At 38.6% G+C, this 21,229-nt stretch overlaps 1 protein-coding gene across 5 annotated transcripts in view; it reads left to right on the top strand.

The window, feature by feature from the left end:
* The window catches only part of TMEM135 (transmembrane protein 135), a 161,675-nt gene extending 142,508 nt beyond the window's left edge, over positions 1–19,167 (top strand). For all 5 annotated transcript variants that reach the window (XM_069015662.1, XM_069015654.1, XM_069015671.1 and 2 more), the window contains 8 exons: positions 759–905; positions 3,078–3,147; positions 8,396–8,563; positions 11,158–11,221; positions 11,897–11,973; positions 13,548–13,646; positions 15,148–15,215; positions 16,764–19,167. In XM_069015662.1, the coding sequence (XP_068871763.1) occupies positions 759–905; positions 3,078–3,147; positions 8,396–8,563; positions 11,158–11,221; positions 11,897–11,973; positions 13,548–13,646; positions 15,148–15,215; positions 16,764–16,896 (826 nt within the window). In that variant the 3' untranslated portion in view covers positions 16,897–19,167. The remainder of the gene's footprint in view (positions 1–758; positions 906–3,077; positions 3,148–8,395; positions 8,564–11,157; positions 11,222–11,896; positions 11,974–13,547; positions 13,647–15,147; positions 15,216–16,763) is intronic.
* The last annotated feature ends 2,062 nt before the right edge of the window (positions 19,168–21,229 follow it).

The raw sequence follows: 21,229 nt of genomic DNA, 5'->3' as shown, positions 1-21,229 counted from the left end.
AAAAAAAAAAGTTCCTACAACTGGGATTCATGATAACCCATGTTTTCCTGGAAGCAAATGGCTGCTGTGTTTTTATCTGGAGGTTATTTGCTACATTACAGAATGACAAAGTTTTTATACCTTCATTACCCACAGCAAGACTGCCATGGTACAGTGTGACTTGGATTATAGTGCATTGTGTTAGGAAACATCTTGCCATTGTGTCCTCCCTTGCCCTTGACACACAGTAATTCTAGACCTAAGATGAGCCAATATATTGACAATATCAACTTGGTGAAGAAAGAAGGCTGAAGATTAGGCCAAGCAAAACAAGCTGTTGCTTTCAGTGGGAGCAAAAACATTTTGGAGATTCTGCAAAATAGATATTTTATAAAAATATTGTAGTAATTATCAACCTTTACGTGACCCCATTTTGCTGGAGATAATTGAGATATTTCAAGTGCCTTTTTGTATTCTTATTTAGTGTTCTTCCCTTGTATGACAGATGGACTTCCCTATTAATGTTTTTCTTTTTAGTTTTAAAAAATTCCTGGCATCAATTGTATCCTCTAGCTGAAATATATCTTTAAATATATGTCAGTGGAGTGATCCTCTCTGAAGAAGTACGAGGTCTGGTAGCTGTATAAGATGGGTGTTTACAGACCTGTGAGTCTGTAAAAATTAAACTGGTCTAAGACTTAGAGGCTTATACAGGGCTTCATGTATTTGTCTGAGTTATTTATGTAATTGGTTTGTTCTGTTTTGCTTTTTTCTTTCAGGTTCATTGTAGGGAAAGAAGAAATTCCCACCCATTCTTTTTCACCTGAAGCAGCATTTTCAAAAACAGATAGAAAAATCAAGCATAGTGAAAAAGTATCACAGCCAATGAACATACTGGCGCTAACAAAAAAGCTCATGGACAAAGTGTGAGTAAAAAAAACCCAAAACAAAAACAAAACAAAATGAATCATTGTTGCATAGAGCACTTTAATGTCTGTTATGTTGTATTTGACAATGTTTTATAATACTTCTGCCTTGCATTTCAGTGGTTTTCTATTTCATTTTTACCTAGGTAGTTAATAGTGGCAAATTATGCACTCTAGTGAAAGCAAAAGTTAAGACCTGTATGTCATAGGTATGACTTGCAACATGCAGTTGTCTAACAAGGGAGAGTAAATTCAGTCCATGGTGAGTGCAGGATGGTGGTTACCTTTTCTGCAGTTTTCAGCAGAACCAGTTAATGGCATAGTTCTGCTGGAACTAGTGGTAATGTTAAGAAGAAAAATTGCACAGCAGCAGACCTTACTTCTGTCACTGTAAGTGACCATAACATAGTCTTTTGGGGGACCAACATCTGTGTATTGCATAAAGAAGAACTACCTAAAAATAGGATTGATGGCACATGGGCTGCCTCTGCTGTCGGGAGATAGGAAATTGCAAAGCAGAGTGAGTCTAGAACTGTCTTGCACAAGGTCAGGTCTAGACATCTGAAGTTAGGCAAGGTAGGTGCCCCCCTGTGTACAGGATCCAATTCATTGCCTTTCAGTATGAACTTAAAGAAGTGAGAGCAGTGGTCTTTTCAGTCTGATATGGTCAGATGATGATTTACTTCTGCTATGACTGATTCGTCTGCTTCAGGCATGTTGGATACCACAAGGAGTCATTAATTTACAGGGACAATAGAGTAAAAAATGGATTAGGGGTAGGTTCACATGACTGAATCTTCACTTCCACTGACCTCTTCAAGGGCAGTTTTATGACCAAATCTCTACCTGCTGACAGGCAGGAGAGAGTTTTCCAAGTACATTGTGTTCTCAAAGTAGTGGCTTATTTTACTTTGCTCCGATGATGAACAAGCATGATGTGATCGCCATCACATGGTGACTTTCTGTGATTTGTTGTGGGTTTTAGTTGAAAAATGTGAGGGAAGTTGTCAGTGGTTTTTCAGTCATGACTGTATTAGACAGCAAAAGACCTACAAGGATAAGACAGCTCCAGCCATAATCAAATTCTTTTAGCTGAATTGCTTATGCCTGTTTTGTCTTAAATACCTGTTATTCAGTTTGCTAGAGATAGTTCATAGCTCTTCTGTTGTTGGTTAAATGCAAGGATTGAAGATGGAGAAGAACATTTTTTCTTTAAGGTTTTGAAACTTCCAATTCAGACATTCTGAAAACTTTCAATATGGAGTTTTTATGCTCTCACTGGTTTCTCTTCCATATGGTTCTTTTCAATATAATTGAGTCTAAATGCCTGTAACCTGAGCACATTCTCATTACAATTTTTGCTACATAAACTGACCTCACAGATGATTTATGGCCATTAGACTTTAGAGTACACGATTCAAAACTTCCAAGGGATTTGACATAGTATATAAATTGTGTAATTTAGTTTACATTAAAGCTTAAATACTTGGATATAGCAAAATATAATGTTCAGGCCCGGTATGACATTACTTATTTTAATTCTACATAATGCAGGGCTAGAAACTGTACAATCCACACATCCCACCATCCCAAGCCAGTCTCTTTTAAATACTCAAGGTCAAATTCTCAGTCCAAAGGAAGAGCTACATAAAAATCTACACTGCAGAAGAAATAGCCCAAAAGTGAGAGGCTTGTAATTGAGAGAAGTGTCACAGGGTGTTTCTGTGCATTTGTATGATCTGCATTGCCCTTCCGTGACCCTTACAGTGGTGTGAAAGATGAAAGGACACAATTAACAGATGCTTGCTCAAATATCCTTCCAGAACTATGGAGCAGAGAGAAACCAGGGAAGGTCACATCACTCCTCCTTGTTGACCACAACAGAAAATTTGTTCTTTAATTTTGCATTTTATGTGTAGCATGGCAAGAGGTTAGATCCAAATAAGTGTGCAGACACTTTTTTCTTGGTGTACAACTAAAGTATTGTTAGTTTTTATTGTCCTTTTATGGCATCATAAAAGTTCACAGTGCCCTTCAGTGGGTAATGGGGAGAATGAGTGCTGGGCAAATAGCACTTTATGTATTTTTAGGCAAGAAAAATTTATGAAGTCTCCTGTCGCTGACGCTGAAAACAGCTATGAGTTAATATGTGTTTCATTATGCTTTTTGCAGGTGCAAACATGGCCCAAGGCATAGATGCTGTAAACACTATGGAGATAATTGCATCTCATACTGTATTAAAGTAAGTGCAGAAAAAGTTCGATTGACAAACTCTGGCAAAGAGGGGGTAAAATTCTGTAGTCAGGAAAAGCATATGCTTAGGAAGTGAGAAATGAGCCTGTTACTCATTCCTCTTCTATTGAAAATGTGACAAGCCAGAAAACAGATTTTCTCAATTTAGGACGGGGCGGTGGTGGGGTTAAAGTTCTCTGGTCTTTCAGATTAGCTGTAGTGAATGAGTAACATAAAATGTGTGGGAAAAAACGGACTGGCAAGCAAGGAGCTTGTTTAACTATGTGATGCACTTCACGGCTGAGACCACTTGTGACTCCCCCCTAAATAAAGCACCTGGAATGTGCTGCTGTGGCAGGCGGCCGCGGTTCCCGTGCAGCTGCACGGCTCTGGAACGTCGCTGCTGGGCACTGGGTGCTCTCCTCCAGTCATTTATTTTAAGGGCTCGGGGTAATGAGAGATTGGTCACAGTTGCTACGCCCAGGAAGAGCTGTTTATCTCCGGTGGTATAATTCATCCTCCATTATTAATGTGATCAGCACATTTTTTTTCAGAGAAGTACTGTGCAGAAATTTGTGTTGGCTGGCATTGGGTTGGCACAGGTGGTACCACCTGCTATGCCTGTTTTGGGAGTTGGTAAGACTCCAGAAGATCTCGATCCCTTAGTAGTTGACCTGGTTTTATATATGGAGCAGCAAAAATGGATTTGAGTATCTTCAGATGCTTTTAATGTATATTACTTTCAAAAATAACTTTTTAGAATTAAAATTGTACATATAGTTAATATTATCTCAGAAAAGCCACACTTAACTTTGGCATGAGAAGAGATCTAGCACAACATTTATTCATGCATGTTTACTAACAACATTTTTGTTGTGTTAACACGTTTTTTGCCCTGCAGTATATTAGCAGCATACCGTGGTGTAACATAGGTATAAATTGTGCTAGATTTGATAGAATTGCCGATGGGGCTTAAGTGTTCTGCTTATTGCAATGAGAATACTCAGTACAACATTGATGAATAGCTCAAGATAGTCTTTTCACTTTTTATATGTCACCTGTGTTGTAGGTATGACATATACGTAGATGTATAGACCCAGATTAAAATTACACTTTTACAACCTGTCAGCACTGTCCACTTTATGTTTCATTCATGTGCTCTTTTCTTCAAGGCAAAATATCTGTGGCAGCACAGACTTTCCATTTGCTCTGTGCTGCTTCAGTGTCTTGCCCAGTGTGTTTGCTGTTCAGTGCCTCCTGGCTTGCTTTGCCTCCCATCTCCTGACTGGGCTTATGTTTGGTCAGGTCAGCATCCTCTGAGGAGCAATCATTCCCATGCCTTTGTCTGCAGAGTTTTCTGTGTTTTCCCCATAGATATCAAGTCTCTGGCCTTCAGAATCAACGTTCAAGATTGCAGTGAATATTGTATTCAGAACAAATATTAAAGTTAGGCTGAAGTGATTTTATGCAGATTTGATATGTTGCACATCCATCTCTCTGCTGATGGTAGCATCTCCTGGTGTGCATGTTTTTTTCATGGGTACTTCACTCTAACTTTGGTCTGCTGCACTTTTACATAGTAGAAGTGCTGTCTTTCATCACTTAGGCATATTTTACAATTTTTATAATTAGCTCTTAACTACAGTTAGTCCAGACTTGCTTTCAGAGCTTTTTATTAATACCACACAAAATCCTTATGTATTCTGTAATGCATGCTCAGCATTCAAATGTGTAAGTACTGTCATAACACCATATTATTTTACAAGCACAGTTAGACCAAACAAGTAGGGATTTCTGTTAAGAGTACTCATCATGGAATTCTGCTTCTCCATGGAAAACCCATAAAAGCTGGAAGAATGATTGTGTGTGTGAGACTTTGTAGCTAGAGGTAGATGATCTGACCATAATGGGATGTAATAAGCTTGAAAGAGATTTTAAAACAGAAGGGTGATGAAGAAATAGGAGTTAGTCTTGTGTTCAATTATTCTAGTTGAGAGACCCAAATCTGATTGCAGGGTTTGGGTTTTGCAAATTACAGTAACCTAGACCCACACTACTCTCTCTGTCCTTTCTTAGGTGATGGGGGAGATGTGAATTATTAAAAGAACCTGAGGTTGGGGAGGAAGGTGGATATTCATGAGTACTCATCCTCTTCACTTGTTTATTCAGCATCATTCTGTTTGTGCTATATATATCCTTAAATGGAATGAGGGAAGAAAAAGCCTGGCTGATAATAGAGCTGAATAAAGTCTTGACCTGACAAAACAAATTAAAAAAAAAAATTTAAGGCTGTTCTCTCTTTGGGGAAGACAATTGTGCATTTGAAATATATTTCATTCTTGGACCCATCCTCTGTAGTATTTTGGTATAAATTATTCTTGACTGCAACAATCTAATGAGGGAGATATTGCTGAAGTGGCAGTCAGATCTTTTACTTTCCTGTATTTTCTGTGACCTTTTTTTAAAGTTAAAACATGAGGAAAAATTTTTGTTTTTATGTATTTTGATTTCTAAAGATCCAAAATTCTTTAAGTTCAGTTCTCTCTACGACTGTTCCTGGAGTTGATCAGTAACAACTGTCAGCTGATATGATTTGAGCATGTTTTTACAATTCCTTATCCATAACGGAGCTTTCAGATCTGATAATGATGTGATGAGCTGCTCATTGCCAAAATTTCCATTCAGTGTTTTTTTCCCTTACCCTTGAACAACTGGTCTTCTCATTAATACATCTGTGCTTTAACAGTCCTTGCATGCTCTTTTTCTCCTGCTTCACATTTAAATGCACATTAGCTCATTGACATCATCATGGCTTTTACGTAACATTCAGTAGTGTCACACCACCTGAGTTCATTGACTTCCCTTCAGACTTTAAATACTTGAAATGCTTTATGCTTGTAAATGTCTGAAAAGAGCTGTAGCAGTAGCAATGGAACAATATTTTTCCTCTTTTGGTTTCCTCCTGTTTACAGTGAGGACCCATTAGCCAACAGTAGAAGTCCAGTTGTCTGTTTTTTTCTGCTGGTGCTGCAGACAGGACCAGCTAACCCTCCAGATTTACTGGTGGATAGAGTGACCTCAAAGAAGGTCATAGAATCATAGAATGGTTTGGGTTGGAAGGGACCTTAAAGACCATCTTGTTCCAACCCCCTGCTGTGGGCAGGGACACCTTGCACAAATCAGGTTGCTCAAAGCCCCATCCAGCCTGACCTTGAGCGGTTCCAGGATTGAGCTGTCCACAACTTTCTGAGAGTATTTTCTTATGATTGTAGTCTCAACGTTCTGTCTCTTGAAGAAACATAGGCTACTATACCCAGAATAAATATTAAATACCTTAATTAATTGATTTTAACTATCCTAACTAATTCCTAATATATTGCAACAGGTTGGCTGAGTTTTTGGTATGTTTCTGAACTCTGTCTATGTGCACATGTGCTTTTCTGAATTTGAGTTACAGCAAATATCTTGAATGTGTTATTAAGAAATTTGTTTCTCAAAAGCAGGAAAAAAGGTTTATTCAGCAAATTGTGGAGATACATCATTACACTGTGCTGCTACTTCTGGCTGATTTGAGCTCCAACTCAAAATCTCTGTGGAGAAATGGCTCTTAGCAGTTTTCTTTGCTCACTTATGTTTATTATAGTGTCCTGCATATGCTCTGCTGCATACTGTGTATCCATTCTCATTGGAGGTCTTTTTATGGAAGATGAAAGTTACAATACTGTACATTGATTGTAAGATATAATACTTCCTGTGACTGTGAAAAAACACCTGTAGGTGTGATATGATTTCACCTGGTTGAAGTAATGAGATAAATAGAGAGATTTTGTGCAATGCTTGATATTTCATGCACATCAGCACTAAACTTCAGTTCTTTGGTTCAGCACTTCTAATTTGGCTACTAATAGGAATAAAATCAGGGATGTGTTTGAGTGTTTCCAGTTGTAATTTAGATGTTTCCTCACCCCACTGAAGTCCCCTTTCCTGGATAAAAACGTCAAACACACTGTTCTGTTGTTTCTTGTTTTGGGCTTTGTTCATAACTGCTGGGTTTAGGACTTTTATTTTATTTTGTATGATGGCATGAAGGAACGGAAATTTTTCATTCAAAGAAATGCTGTTGGATCATTGGATGACTTATTTTCTTTCACTTGATTCTCATAAACCACTTCTTGAGTAGCAGGAAGAGTAATTGCTTCAGAATTCAGGAAGAGTTTATTACTGGATGTTTAACCACAATAAAATTTTACAAGCTTTATGATGCATTATGAAGTTCTTTAGGAGGCAAAAATGGTTTGAGTTCTGAGTCTGAAAGGTTGCTCAGTCAAACCCTCTGCCAGATATCCTTGTCACTGGAATTGTGTCCCTGTCACTGTAACTGAATAAGGTGCTTGCCTGAATTGCAGATGAGTGCAGAGATAGTTTTCACATAAAATATGTTCCAAGCAAAAACTGGGTAAAATTTATTCAGAATTATTAGAAAAGTTCAGCCTGAGGGTAAGAATAATGATAGGAAACATTGGAGGAAGTTAGAAGAAACTGGGGAGAATAATTTGGAAAAACAAGTCAGTGTGGTTTTGTGTCATGTTAAAAAAAACCCAGGTCTGTATCCAAGGTGGAACAGTAAGTAAATTCTTTGTAACCCATTTTATCTTTTCTCATTAGCTCTGCACATGAACTTCCTTCCAGTTTTGCCCTTCCCCTTGCTGCAGGCATCCCACAACCTCATGTTTGGCTGAGGCAAAGTCCATGAGATGTGCCAAGCCACCAGGGTTAACTTCTAATTCTCACACTTTCTGAAATTTATTTTTGGTGGACTTATTCCTCCTTACTGTTTTCTGCAGGCATGTGAGTGTAGAAGTGCTCTTTTTTTTCCACTGCAGTGCTTTCCTCTATAAACCCCTTTGTGGTTAAAAGCTGGTCAGTAACCTGGAAATGAAGTCCTCAGGATTATTTCAAAGGACAGAATTTTGGAGTAGAAGAGAAGGCTCTCTCTTGAGACCTTTCAGAAATTCATAGAAATTAAAGAAGACTTAATTGTCTGTGGTTTTACTGCTTTTGCTATTTTATAGGGTAACTGGGAAAAAGAAAAGTCTTGAGTTTGAAGGTGGGGATACATTTATGCATTTTACGTATTACCTGCAGAGCGGGTTTTAAACTATTCAATGTCAAAATTAAGTCCTTCTGTAGAAGCTTTTGCTTTTTCTTTTTCAGAATTTGTGGTTTCTTACCACAAAATCTCTCTTTCTTTTCTCTAGGGCTTCATTAGAATGTTTAGCATCGGTTACCTGATCCAGTGTTGCCTTCGGATTCCTTCCACCTTCCGGCATCTGCTTACACAACCATCACGGCTATTTTCCCTTTTCTACAACAAGGAAAATTTCCAGCTTGGAGCTTTTCTGGGATCTTTTGTCAGTATATACAAAGTGAGTTTATAGCATACAGAAATGACAAATGCTGTGTTTTTTATTTCACTTTTCAGAATATCACAAAGAGCTGAAAAGTCAAGCTGCTTAATAGTACCGATACTGTTTGCTGCAGCATGTCACTGACAAATTTTATACTATTGCAGTAATCAAATTGAAAACAGAAAGTTATTCTTTCATTCTGTGTGTTTTTTCTATAATTTCCAAATAAACCAGCTTGGTTTCAAGATCAGGAGATAGAGAGTACTTCAGAGAAAATGAATTCAGATTTCAAAGGGATTTGCTGGTACGTTTTAATGCAGGCACAAGTAGTGACTGCAGTAGCATCTGTGTTGCCAGAGAGAAGCCATGGGCAGATCTTGTTGGCTCACATATCTGGAATTCTTACTTGACACTAAATAGCAGGAGACTGCAGAGCATACAGTGTGTAGCTGAGGAGACACTGCACTGTCTGCTTGGAAGTCTATCTACCCCCTTATAAGATGACAGATTGTGAACTGATACACATTCATACAGCGTTGTTGGAATTAATCAAATTATGTTTATTTATGCCAAAAGAGACTGTGGCAAAGCACACGCCCCAGTGCAGAATACATTGCACAGTGCAGTGCTGAAGTGTCTTTTGCACTTTTGTATTCTTAATCACATGGCATTTTTCAGCTGCCACTTTACTTGCTCTGCAAATTCAAGATCATGCTGTATTATTGAAGGTAAATATTATTTACTGAAAAATAAAAGAAGGAAGTCATACATGTAAGCAAACAGCATTTCCCTTGATTAGTAATTAAATTGAGAGACGACAATTTGTAAGGTTACAAAGTCTAAAATTTTTGATAGCAAAGCGCAAATGTGTTCAGAGTTTGCTTGAAAATATTTTTGCTCAAACTGTAAGAAAAGAGCCTTTAGAGAAGAAAAGTATTTAAATTGCAAAAGCTAAAAAGATTTTGATGAGTTTAAAAGCTCCAATTGAGAGGTGCAATTTAGTCCAGTAGATACTCATTTTATGAGGGTGACATATTTTGACCTTTATTTACTATTTTTTGAGTATGCCCTCAGCAGTGGTGAGGCCACACCTCCAATCCTGTGTTCAGTTTTGTGTTCACTTTTGGGCCCCTCACTGCAAGAAGGACGTTGAGGGACTGGAGCATGTCCAGAGAAGGGCAACGGAGCTGGGGAAGGGGCTGGAGCACAAGTGTGGTGAGGAGTGGCTGAAGGAGCTAGGGGTGTTTATCTGGGAGAAAAGGAGGCTCAGGGATGACCTTCTCACTCTCTACAACTGCCTGAAAGGAGGGTGCAGCCGGGTGGGGGTTGGTCTCTTCTCCCGAGTAACAAGGGATAGCACAAGAGGAAATGGCCTCAAGTTGTCCAGGGGAGGTTTACATTGGATAGTAGGAAATCTTCCTTCACTGAAAGGCTTGTCAAGCACTGGAACATGATGCCCAGGGAAGTGGTGGCATTGCCATCTCTGGGAGTGTTCAAGAGGTGTGTGGATGAGGCACTTGGGGATGTGGGTTAGTGGTGGACTTGGTGGATGCTAGGTTAACAGTTGGACTTGATAATCTTAAATGTCCTTTCCAGGCTAAATGATCCTCTAATTCTATGATTTTACTATATGTTATTGTTTGCATTTCATAACTTACACAAATTTGGGTTGCATTATATTTTTCTTCCAGTTTAAATAGGCATGTAGGGCAACAAAGATTTTAGTCACTCAAAAAAATTGGACCATGGCAAAAAAAAAAGTGAAATGCTTGTTGCATTTTGGATCCAAAATGCAGTTCTGTGTTTTTAGATGAATGTATTTTCCTAGTTCCAGAATTTATTGGATTCATGAAAAAATCTCAGGAGGTTTGGTATGTAGTTGAAAAAAACCTTATCATGGGAAAGAGTCTAGACGGGTACAGCAAATGAGGATGACATTAATTCAAGATTAGCTTTGGTATTAGATTGGAATTCAAATTAGAGTAATCTGCTCTCTGATTTTGAAAGAAATGGCAGCAGTGAATTGTAAATTAAAACACTGCAATGTTTCGGGTACTATGTCCAACTCTCTGGACTTTAGTATCACCGGTGTTTTAAAAAGCTTGTTCTTTAGTTGTGTTGATTTCTTGTGGTTTGTTGATGTAATTTACTGTCTCGTGATGTGGTAAAGATTGCCTAATCAGACATAACATGTCCCAGTAATGAAAGTTTCTACAGCTCTTAAGAAATTACAATGTGATTTTACCTTTCCCTTTACAGAGTCTTATAATGGGAAAGTTGCCTCCTCAAGTATCAATTAAATTGCCTTTATTGGAACGACCTTACCAAGTAGAAGAATGTGTTATCCCTGGAAGTGCTCCATGGCTGGGTGGGGCTCGGAGCAACCTGGTCTAGTGGAAGGTGTCCCTACCCATGGCAGGGGAGATGGAACGAGATGATCTTTAAGGTCCCTTCCAGCCCAAACCATGTTATGATTCTGTGATTATGGGTATTATCACACTACACTCTTAATTCCTACTGTGCACTATATTACCAGTTTATAAGGAATACCTCCAGTCTGTGTGTTACCAGAAATAAGTAGGGCTAAGCCAGCTTTCTGTTCTCCTACACAGGGTACAAGTTGCTTCCTGCGCTGGGTCCGAAACCTAGATGATGAGCTTCATGCACTTGTAGCTGGTGAGTCCATGAAAAGTTTGTGTTGCCTGTGTTGGGACTCTGTAAGTATTCCTCTTGTCTGTCCTCCCATTCCCTTTTCAGGCTTCTGTGATGAAAATAGGACTGTACATCAAGGCTGTGTTAAATTGATGTTTCAAGTAGTGTCAAAGAAAGAGTTGCAATTAAAATTGTAAGGCAAATTCAGTCAAATGTGGAGTTTATGGTCATCTCCAAGGACAGTATATTACTGTGTGCACAAATATAAACTTGTCCTTTAATTTGCAGCTGTAGAGATGTGAGATGAAAATACTGACTCTTCCATATGTGACAGAATACACGTTGTGCTCCACCGGGTCCAAAGAAAGACCCTTTTGCCATGAAATTCTTGTGGTGGTGAGGGCCTTCCCTCATGTGCATCTGTCACATGTTGGAGCTGCAGAGGTCTCTCATCCCACAAAGAACAGAAATTTGATACTGTGCTCCTGAGCACTGAAGTACAGATTTGTTTCAGCATTTTAAAACATTCTCTCTTTAGTGATATAAACCATACTTGGATGGGCAGCAAAAGAGCATCACTGAACTAACAACAGAAATAAATAGTCCTGTGCAGTGTTTGTTGGGCTGACACACCACAGCAGTGACCTTAACAATGCAAATAACAACCTTAACAATGCTTTTCTTTTCTAATTGTTACAGGGTGTCTAGCAGGAATTTCTATGATGTTTTACAAAAGTACAACTATCTCTATGTATCTGGTGTCCAAATTAGTAGAGGTAAGTTATTAACCTACTAACAGAGATCTTCATTTCATATTTTTTTTTCAAGGCAGAAGAATGAACTTCAGAGGCTTTGTCAGGCAATTGCAATAAAATACAAAGTTGTGTTGTGATGGTGTTTCAGTATATGTGTGCCAAGAGGCAGTGCTGCCATGTAGTCTCATATCTTTCTTACTTTCTATTTTTTGACTCATTTTAAATGTCCCTTATCCACTGGTCTTTATGTATATTCTCCATGAATTTTTTTAATCTCCTGACAACCCTTTGCTTTGTAGTTTTTGCAGATTTTTTAAATCTGAAAGTTCCAAGAACGTCTGTTCTGCCAGAAACATAAATCAGACTTAGTCCTTAATTGCAGATTTATTGCCAAAAGCTACAGCTTAACTTCCTGCCTTTGTTCCCTAATTTTGGCATTCAACAGTCTAAGATAACTCAAAATAGCTTAGGTTTTAGTCTATAGCTGAAGTTGTTTGTCAGTGTACTTCAACTGATTGAATTCCTAGCTTTGGAATGAACTTTGTTCTAATTGCTATTCTTCAGGCTTGAATTATTTCTCTGAACTTGTTAAAATTAGGAGCCTAGGAAAAAAAAATAGTTACATAGTTTGGGTATGTTGATTATACTTTCTAACCAGCATTTGATTTCTTACTGTAATTTTTCCATAAAATTGAGACTTAGTCTTGGTTAATTCCCCAACACCACCACTGGAATGAGTTGATAATGTTCTCTCACTGTGCATCATCCCCAAATCACATATTTCTCCTGCAGACCTTGAGAGGCTTGGCCTCTAGCAATATTTATCTACCTCCATTACCAGAGCAGAATTCATTTTAAAGAACATAAAAAGAAGGAACTTTTTTTTGTTATGTGTAAGACTAAATATAAAAAGGAAAGATACTTTCTGTTCCTACTCCTTGACCAAGCTCTGAAGCAGTTCACATATTGGTCATATAAAGGCGAATCTGCGTTACCCGTATTGACTTCTAAAGCACCACTTGTAAAAAACCAATATTATCTTGTATTGCTGATGGTTTTCTCTGGACTTTGAGACATCAAGGCTACAGTGAAATAAGAAAAGCGCTGTGTGTTCGTTCTTTCTTTCTTTTTTTTTTTTACTACTTTTATCATCTTGCGCAAGCCAAGGGTAACTGACCAAAGAGGCGTGTGCTGCTTTGCAAGGTCAGGCTGTGCTCAGGAAAATAAACTGTACATGTTTTCTCAGAAAGTAAAGTATGTGATTTCAAGCTGTTTAAGAAGAGTGAATATTCACTTTGTTGGAATAGTTATTGCACTGTTCTTGCTTTTTTAAAATGAAGAATTTAACAGAGCAAACTTTCCCTTTTTTTATCTGTAGGATCTGTAACACCCAAGCTGTTGCTAGTCCTGTTCTGTGCATTAATAGCCTCTTATTAGATTGATCTAGGACAACCTCTATAATCTATCCTAACCAATGTCACATTTGTGGGCGTATAAAAAATATATCATGATGTCGACATGCTTTTTTGAAAAGGTAAAACAAAAAAAGGTACTTTGATTTTGTTGCATTCAGCTTTTTTTGTTTATTTTTATAGACTGTATACTTCAAAGGCATTGAAGCAGGGAAGGTTCCCTATTTTCCTCATGCAGACAGCATCATCTATGCCATTTCTACGTCGATATGCTTTCAGGCAGTAAGTATGTTCTCTAACAGAACATGAAGTTCTTTAAATCAAGTGTTGAATGAAATGAGGAGCACAAGAGACAGTTGTATAGAAAAGATGGTGAGATGTAATGATTCACAGCATCTTGCTCTTGCCTCCTGGGACTCCTGCATCCTGGGGCTCCTGCATCCTGGTTTTGAGTGTCACTGTGGGAAGGTCATTTCTAGGACTCAGTTTCTCCTGTGCTTGTAGCTGAATATGCCAAGATTGAATTCTTTGGAAAGGATCTTAAAATGCACTGACCCAGAAGATGAACATTAGTGTATGAACTTCTGTAAGCATGTGAAAGGACAGTTTCTCAAGGAAGCAAACAATACGATACAATATTTTATGGTTTTTTAAATCAACTGAAAGTTTTCACTGTCAGCTGACTTGAATTAATGTTGCCTAGTTGAAAAAATCTGGGAAAAAGTAGTAAAAACCCTGAAGTGTTACATTTGAAACAAGCTGTAGTTACCATCCTTTGCACTTCTCAAGTCAGCTACATGCCTTTACCCTCAGTCCTTTTATCATCTGCATCAGCTAGAAAAGCAACTTTTCAGTGCTACCCAAATAGCTCTACTATTCTACTGCATCTCACCATTTCTAGACCTTCTGCTGAAACATCCCTGCATGAACTGCATGTTCTCTGGACCTCCATAACTATGTGTATTTTTTGTGCTCCCCAATAAAGAGTATATAAAATGACCCTAAAGCAATCTTCTGCTGTCTTGTGCTTAACAGGACAGTTAAGAGACACTCTCCTCCTCATTGTTCCCATGTTCTTGGGAATATCTCTAAGTCTAGTATCAAAGTGAATTGATATTTTAGTGCTTGGGATGTGCCTGAAGGTCTCCAAAATGCTGCTGTCAGGAGTAATCATGTGAGACTAACAGACATAAGGTTCATATGAAAAAAGAAGGAATTGTTTTTTTTGTTACTTAATAACTAATTGGAAAACGAATCTAAGGCTAGAAATAAATTGCTACGTTTAGCAGGAAGAAGGAAGGAGAAATTAGTAAAAGCATCTACGCTGAGGTGTTTGTTATTCACTACATTTCTTAGTGACCCAGAAAAGTAATGAAATAGAGAGAAAACATGGATTTTGGCTATATGACATTATTTAAGATAATGTAACATGAAATATAAATATGACTACAAGAAATGGTGGATCACAAAATGCAGAGTGGGTAGGGGATAAAGTAGCAGGTAAATTTGGCATCCACCAGTCCAAAGTCATGTATATAGGAATAATGATTGTTGTTGCTTTCGCTGCAATGAGATGTAAGTTAATTGTCACCACTGGTGAAAAGATTGTATTCTGGGGATATCAGTCTGTGCTGGCGGTGGTCATACAGAGCCCTGAATTCAGCAGAGAGCAGGAAAAATGAGTTCCATAACAATCCTTTTGCTAATTTTGGCAACCTAATGTAGCAGATGAAGCTTTTGCCTGACAGTGTCAGCTGGCTCTGACAGAATCCTCTCCTTGCAGGCTGTCATGGAAGTTCAGAACCTGAGACCTTCATACTGGAAATTTCTTTTGCGACTAACAAAAGGCAGGTATGTACTCAGGGGTGTGTTATGGCTTGTCTAAACCTGTCATTGATCACACTCAGCTTTCTGTGTCATTCACTGTCAACAGCAGAGCCCTAGAAGTACATAGGGGCTAATTTCCTTTGGATTTACTTTGCTTTTCAAACGGTTTGCAGTACTCTTGAAGTTCTTTGCTGCTGAAGTGACATTGCTGGGTTTAGTGTAATGACAGGAGCAGACTTAACTCTAGTAAAGACTATTCAGCAGATGAGTGTTTTACTTGAAGCCTATTTAGTTCACTTGGAGGGTGGGATGCTTTCAGATTCCATTGGAACATGAAGAATCCAGTAAACAACTATACATGTTGAAGAAATCACTTAGTATGTACAGTGATTGACAACATGGTATTACTGTGGATTTAAAAGCATTAATAGAAATATCAGAATATCTTTTAAGAATACTTGAAAGTTTCAGTACTTTTTTATAACTTTCAGTTGGGAAAGGATTTTTTTTTCATGGAAAGCTATTGAAAAATTTTCACTGATTATAATCATAAATATACACTGTAATATCTTACTGGATATTTCTTCTGTTTGCTGCAGGAATCTAAAAAACTTTCTTTTAAAAATAGATTTTGCTGTAACTGACTTAAAAAAATACAGGTTAGTGAAGTGTAGACTGTTGCACTGGTGCAGTGTGTGGCAGGAACAAGGCATCCAAATCTTGATGCAGATCAGTTTATGAACGGGATTATAAAAGGTAACGTCTGTAGCAACAGCGAGCTCTCCGGGCTGTAAAAATAGAAGTGAAATCAGAGGCCAGTCCCTGGAGCATGTTGAATGTACACTCCCCATGGCACAGTACACACATGAGGTGATTGAATACATTGCACAATATAGCAAGAAGCTTTCCTTGGGATGCCTGGAGGCAGTCCTCAGGCAACCTCTGGGGCCATACAAACATGATACAGGGAATGATGTCAGTGCAGATGTCCAATTTCGGCTGCATCTTTTCATTTTGTCCTAATCCTAAACTTGCCTTAGTTGAAAGAGAGGAAGGAAGAGAAACTCTGTTCTGCTCATTTATTTTATCTGAAGCAAATCTCTGTAATAGTAATTTTGTCACTCTGTCCATAAAGGCAATTTCTTTTGACATTTCGTACACTTTTCAGTCTATAATTGTGAGGAACAACAAAATGGAAATAGGGTGTAACACCCATAAAATTGACATCCAGGCTTGGGCAGGCAGGGCCACAGTTTGCTCTGCTGGAATGAGAACAGTAGTATATTTTGGTTTGACCTTTTTTTTGTGGAATTAAAAGTAGAAGGGGACTCTTCCCCTTTTTCACAAGCTGCATTATTTGAAGTATACTTACACAAACACTATTAGCCACATTTTTCAAATGCATTTTTTTTTAAATCTTTATTGCCTGAGGTGAAAAACTTTCAAACTCTGAACAGTGCAGGTTGAAGCCTGTATTTCAGAGATTTTGATAATCTTTCATGACATGAAATAATTTTATTTTTTGTAAGTAAATGTGTCATGCATTCATGTTTTTTGTCTTTTCTTTTTCAGGTTTGCTCTCATGAACAGAAAAGTTTTAGATGTGTTTGGTACTGAAGCATCTAAGAACTTCAAGGATTTCACACCTAAGCTTGACCCAAGATACACAGTTGTGCCACCAGAGCTACCTCTGGAGCTGTCTTGAACACGACAGTGTGGGTCGTCATTGAATGTGATCAGCATTTTGTCCTGAAAAGTTAATTAACTTGACAGTCGTATATATGGAGGAGGGCTAGGGCTCCACTTCAGTATTACTTCAATGAGAAATGCTTTTTACCAATCAGAAATACTGAAGCTTTGCAGGGAGGTGTGGCTTAGTGATTAAGCCCCTTCCATAAGCAGAAAACATTTCTGGATTACTCTAGTTGGTTGACAGTATGGTAGAATCCTGAATAATTAAACAAATGAGTAATATATTTAGAGAAGAGAAGTAAAACATAAACATGCTTCATAATTTCAAAAATTCCATAGTTCATACCAGTAGAATATTTCTTGGTAAAACTAAAAGTAATTCTTAATTTAGAAAGGAAGACAATTGACACAGTTTAGGTCCAAAATTTTACCTGATCTTAAGAATATTCCAGTCTGGTGGAATGCCTCCCTGGTGTTCTAAATTGTGTCACTGATTTGTCTCAAAAGAGCCACCACCTCCTCATTAGTTAAAATTAGGGTATTTTTATACAGCTGTGGTTGCAAAATGAGGCATTCTTTAGGAAAAGAAAATGCATACTGATTCAGAAATCACATTCCAGAGCTGTAAATTCCACTGATGACACAGATAACAGACAAGGAAAACAAGAAGGCGGTACCAGTGGCTGCTGCGCGCCAAGGAGCGGCGGGTGTGGTGGGCAGCATCTGCCAAGGGGAAAAGGACACAACTGGCAGAGGAAGGAATGAAACATTCCAGCCTCTGAGATGGTGCTGGAAACAGCAGACAGTTACAAAAATAAAAAAGCCAAGAACAAAACAAAACAAAGCAAAACAGACACCCACCACCCCCCTCCCCAACTAAAATATACTGAAGCAAAATGTTTATTTTTGAAAGGGTTTGACATTGTCGCCTTAGATGGCATTGGCTTGTTTGTCAGGCTGCAGCACCAGCCAGCGTTTCAAGCATTTCTTTGGAGGAGAGCTGACCCCTGAGGTTAAGCTGTTACAAGGGAAGAGTTTTGACAATCATATTAATAGTCTTTTCTCCTTGTAAGTGGTGAAGAGTGGTTTTCCATCAGGCCATCAGTCTCACGACTGGCACAGTTACATTAAATTTGATATGGAACTCAATGCAAATAACTACCTACACAAAGTCCATCTCATTTTTACTGTATGTATTTCTGCAGATTTGTGTTCTGAAGTGGGACCTTGACATGCTAATTGCTTTTTATTTCCTTTGCTTTTTAGGGCTTTTTTAAATTATAACCCATTCAGGTGATCCTGAATGGTGTTCATTACCCTAGAAGTTAATGAAAAGATAAACTATATTCACATTCAACAGAAAAAAATGAAAAGAGATGAGATAAGCCAGGGAAATTTCAGTAGGTTGCATGTATTTTAAAAATAAAAAAAGAAGAAATCAGTGTTTTATTGGGAGTCTTTATCAGATAATATGAATTGGACTAATTAGTAGACTCTTTGTCTTGTAACACTGTAATCCTACCCCGGCCATAAGCATATTTTAATTCCAATTAGCTGAATTTCTTAATACTGAATATACAGGAATTTTTATTAGATTTATTCTCATGAAAATTTTACCAATCTGTGCTCAAAGTCTGCTTCCTCATCAGCTACACTAACAGTGATGTTTTGTCACTGTTACTAAAGGTGCTTCATCCTTTTAAACATTGGTTGTCCAATTTAGTGTGAATAAAGTTCTGCAAGCTAGTTTGTATGCAATATTTTGTTGCTTGGAATTATATTAAAATTCCTCAAAAGGAAATAAAAGTTAATTCAACAGGAACTTTAAAAGGATTGTAAGAGATTTGTAGTGTTTTTCCACTGGAATATGGTCTAAAATATTTGACCTTATGAACTCTGAGAAGTTATATATTTTAGGTGGTATATTAGAACTCACACGCTATATTATGATACTTTCTACTGTAACTATATACCATTCTCAAAGATATTTTATAGATGGAATAAGTTTCTCCACTGGAATGACAATTGTGATTGTTTCTCTATTTGAGGGGTTTTTTGGGGGAAAAAACCCCAAGAACTACATCTCAGCAGCTAAACAACAGTTTTGTCTATGTTTCTTGCTTCCAAAATTCACAGTTCTTGTTTCAAGGTATTTTCATGTAATATAAAGAGAAGTTAAACATTTTTAAATTATTTTTATTCAAATTGAATATATGTAAGAAAAAAAGAAAATAAAGTCCTAATGTTCTTCCCAATAATAAACAGTTGCTGCTTGAAAAAGTGACTTTTTTGGCCATGTTGTTAATAAGCTCTCTGGAGCTGTAAGTGAAATGGAGTCATCGGATCATGGGGACCTTTTAAAGGCCATCTTGTTCCAAACCTCCCTGCCATGGGCAGGGACACCTTCCATTAGACCAGAGCTTGCTCAGAGCCCCATCCAGCCTGGCATTGAACACTTGCAGGGATGGGGCATCCACAGCTTCTCTGGGCAACCTCTGCCAGCGCCTCACCACCCTCCTTATAAAAAGCTTCTTTCTTATATCTAATCCAAGTGGGTCCTCTTTCAGTTTGCAGGCATTAGCCCTGGAAGTGATTCTTGGTGGTGAAGGAATGCTGGGAATGTGACCAAGCATTTAAATTTATTGCAAAATAAAGTCTTAGTGCAATGTCAGTGGAGAGGTGACACCGGAGCAGCTCAGCTGGCGGCTTCAGCTCTGCGCTTCCGTGGGTACTTGGGGAACGTGAGTTGATGTTACTGTTCCTTTTTCAAACAGAGCAAAGCACAGCTCCGGATCTGCTGGCAGGGAAGAGCTGCACACCCTGAGCTCCTCCTGCCACGTGGCCAGGCAGCTGGGCTGTGTGTGACTGAAAGGCCAGTGCTTTCTGCCTGCCCATGTTTCTGATCATAGGATGGGTGTCAGAAGTTTATTTTGCAAAGAGGAATACAGGGTTAGGCGGTGGAGTTGGTGGGAAGTGGTGGGTCAACCTGAAATGTCACAGTTCTGCAGTAGAAGTTTGGGTATTCTTAGGGAGTCTGCTCAGGGCAATAGTGTTTGGCTCCCTGCAGGCATCTCAGGAGGCTGCTGCCTCATCCGTGGCTCCCAGAAACAAGCATGGCCTATGGCCTAGTTCTTCATCCCTCCTTCACCTCTGCTCATCCTGGTTTTGAGTCATTCCCCTCTGCGAGTTTCCCTTCCTTTTTCCCAGGCCACTGTGCTTTTGCCTATGTTTGAGGACATGGGAAAAGTTTTTTTCCAGATACCTGGTGAGATTCCAGGTAGAAGAGTCTGCTGTGGTCTGAGCCCAGACTTAGCTCCAATTCAGAGCAGCTTGTGACCAGCTTCAATTTCCAAGTTTGTCAGAGGAAAATATTTCTGGACAAGTGGTCTTTGGGTGTGTGTGCACTGACAAGGCACAAAAAGGTAGCCAGAAAATCAGTGGTGATTATACTGAGCTTTTACTTTTTTTAAGATTTTTTTTTCCCCACAACTACATTTAACATGGGGAGGGGAGGCAGGGCCCAGGCTCTGTATGGTTGGACTCAATGGTTTTAGATGTCTTTATCAACTTAAGTGATTCTACATCAGGGTTGTGAGTCCTTGCTGTGGTGCAAAAGCACAGGACTAGGAGGATGTAGCAAAATGCAGTTGGGGTCAGCAAAGTCACATTGGTGGCTGTAGCTTTGTAGCTAAATATTGGTCTGGAGGTTTCCATTTCCAGATTAGTTTCTCTGTCAGTTTGCAGGAGGAGGGTGTCTCACAGGTTGCCTTCTTTGACAAAACCAATACATTTTCTCTCACACCTTTGGGAATGCAACAGAAAACTTTGACATTTTTCCTTGAGCTACACAGTTTCATGGATTTTCTTATTATTTAGTAGCAGATCCTGGATGTTTATTTATCCTGTAGATATATTAACAGTAATACTTAAGACTAATGTTTCCCCCATAAGAAGCCTAAAACTGCCATTGTGGATATACTGGCAAAACCACCCAGTGCTCTCCCTCGCCTTTAGCCACACTGAAATGGGATCACTTCACTCAGGACACAGCACTCACCATTTGCAGCTGGTGGACTATGTCCTTCCATCTCCATCAAACAGGACGCTTGCTTTACCAACATGCTACTTTGAATGTGGCAAGCAGAAATGGGAATTAGAGCCCACTTTGATCTCAAGGACTTTTTTTTCCCCCTGGCACAGGCCAGGGAGATTTTCACTTGCTAATTAAAATGGAGAACAGTCAGAAGTTTTAAACCTTAATGCCAAGATTTTACCCAGGGTGGAAGAGTCTGGTTGGAAATCCAGGCGAATGACTAATCTTCTCGTGCTGGTGGAATCCAATTGAT

Source organism: Aphelocoma coerulescens, chromosome 1, assembly GCF_041296385.1.
Source record: "Aphelocoma coerulescens isolate FSJ_1873_10779 chromosome 1, UR_Acoe_1.0, whole genome shotgun sequence".
Taxonomy (NCBI): domain Eukaryota; kingdom Metazoa; phylum Chordata; class Aves; order Passeriformes; family Corvidae; genus Aphelocoma; species Aphelocoma coerulescens.
This window is presented reverse-complemented; position numbering and strand designations above follow the sequence as displayed.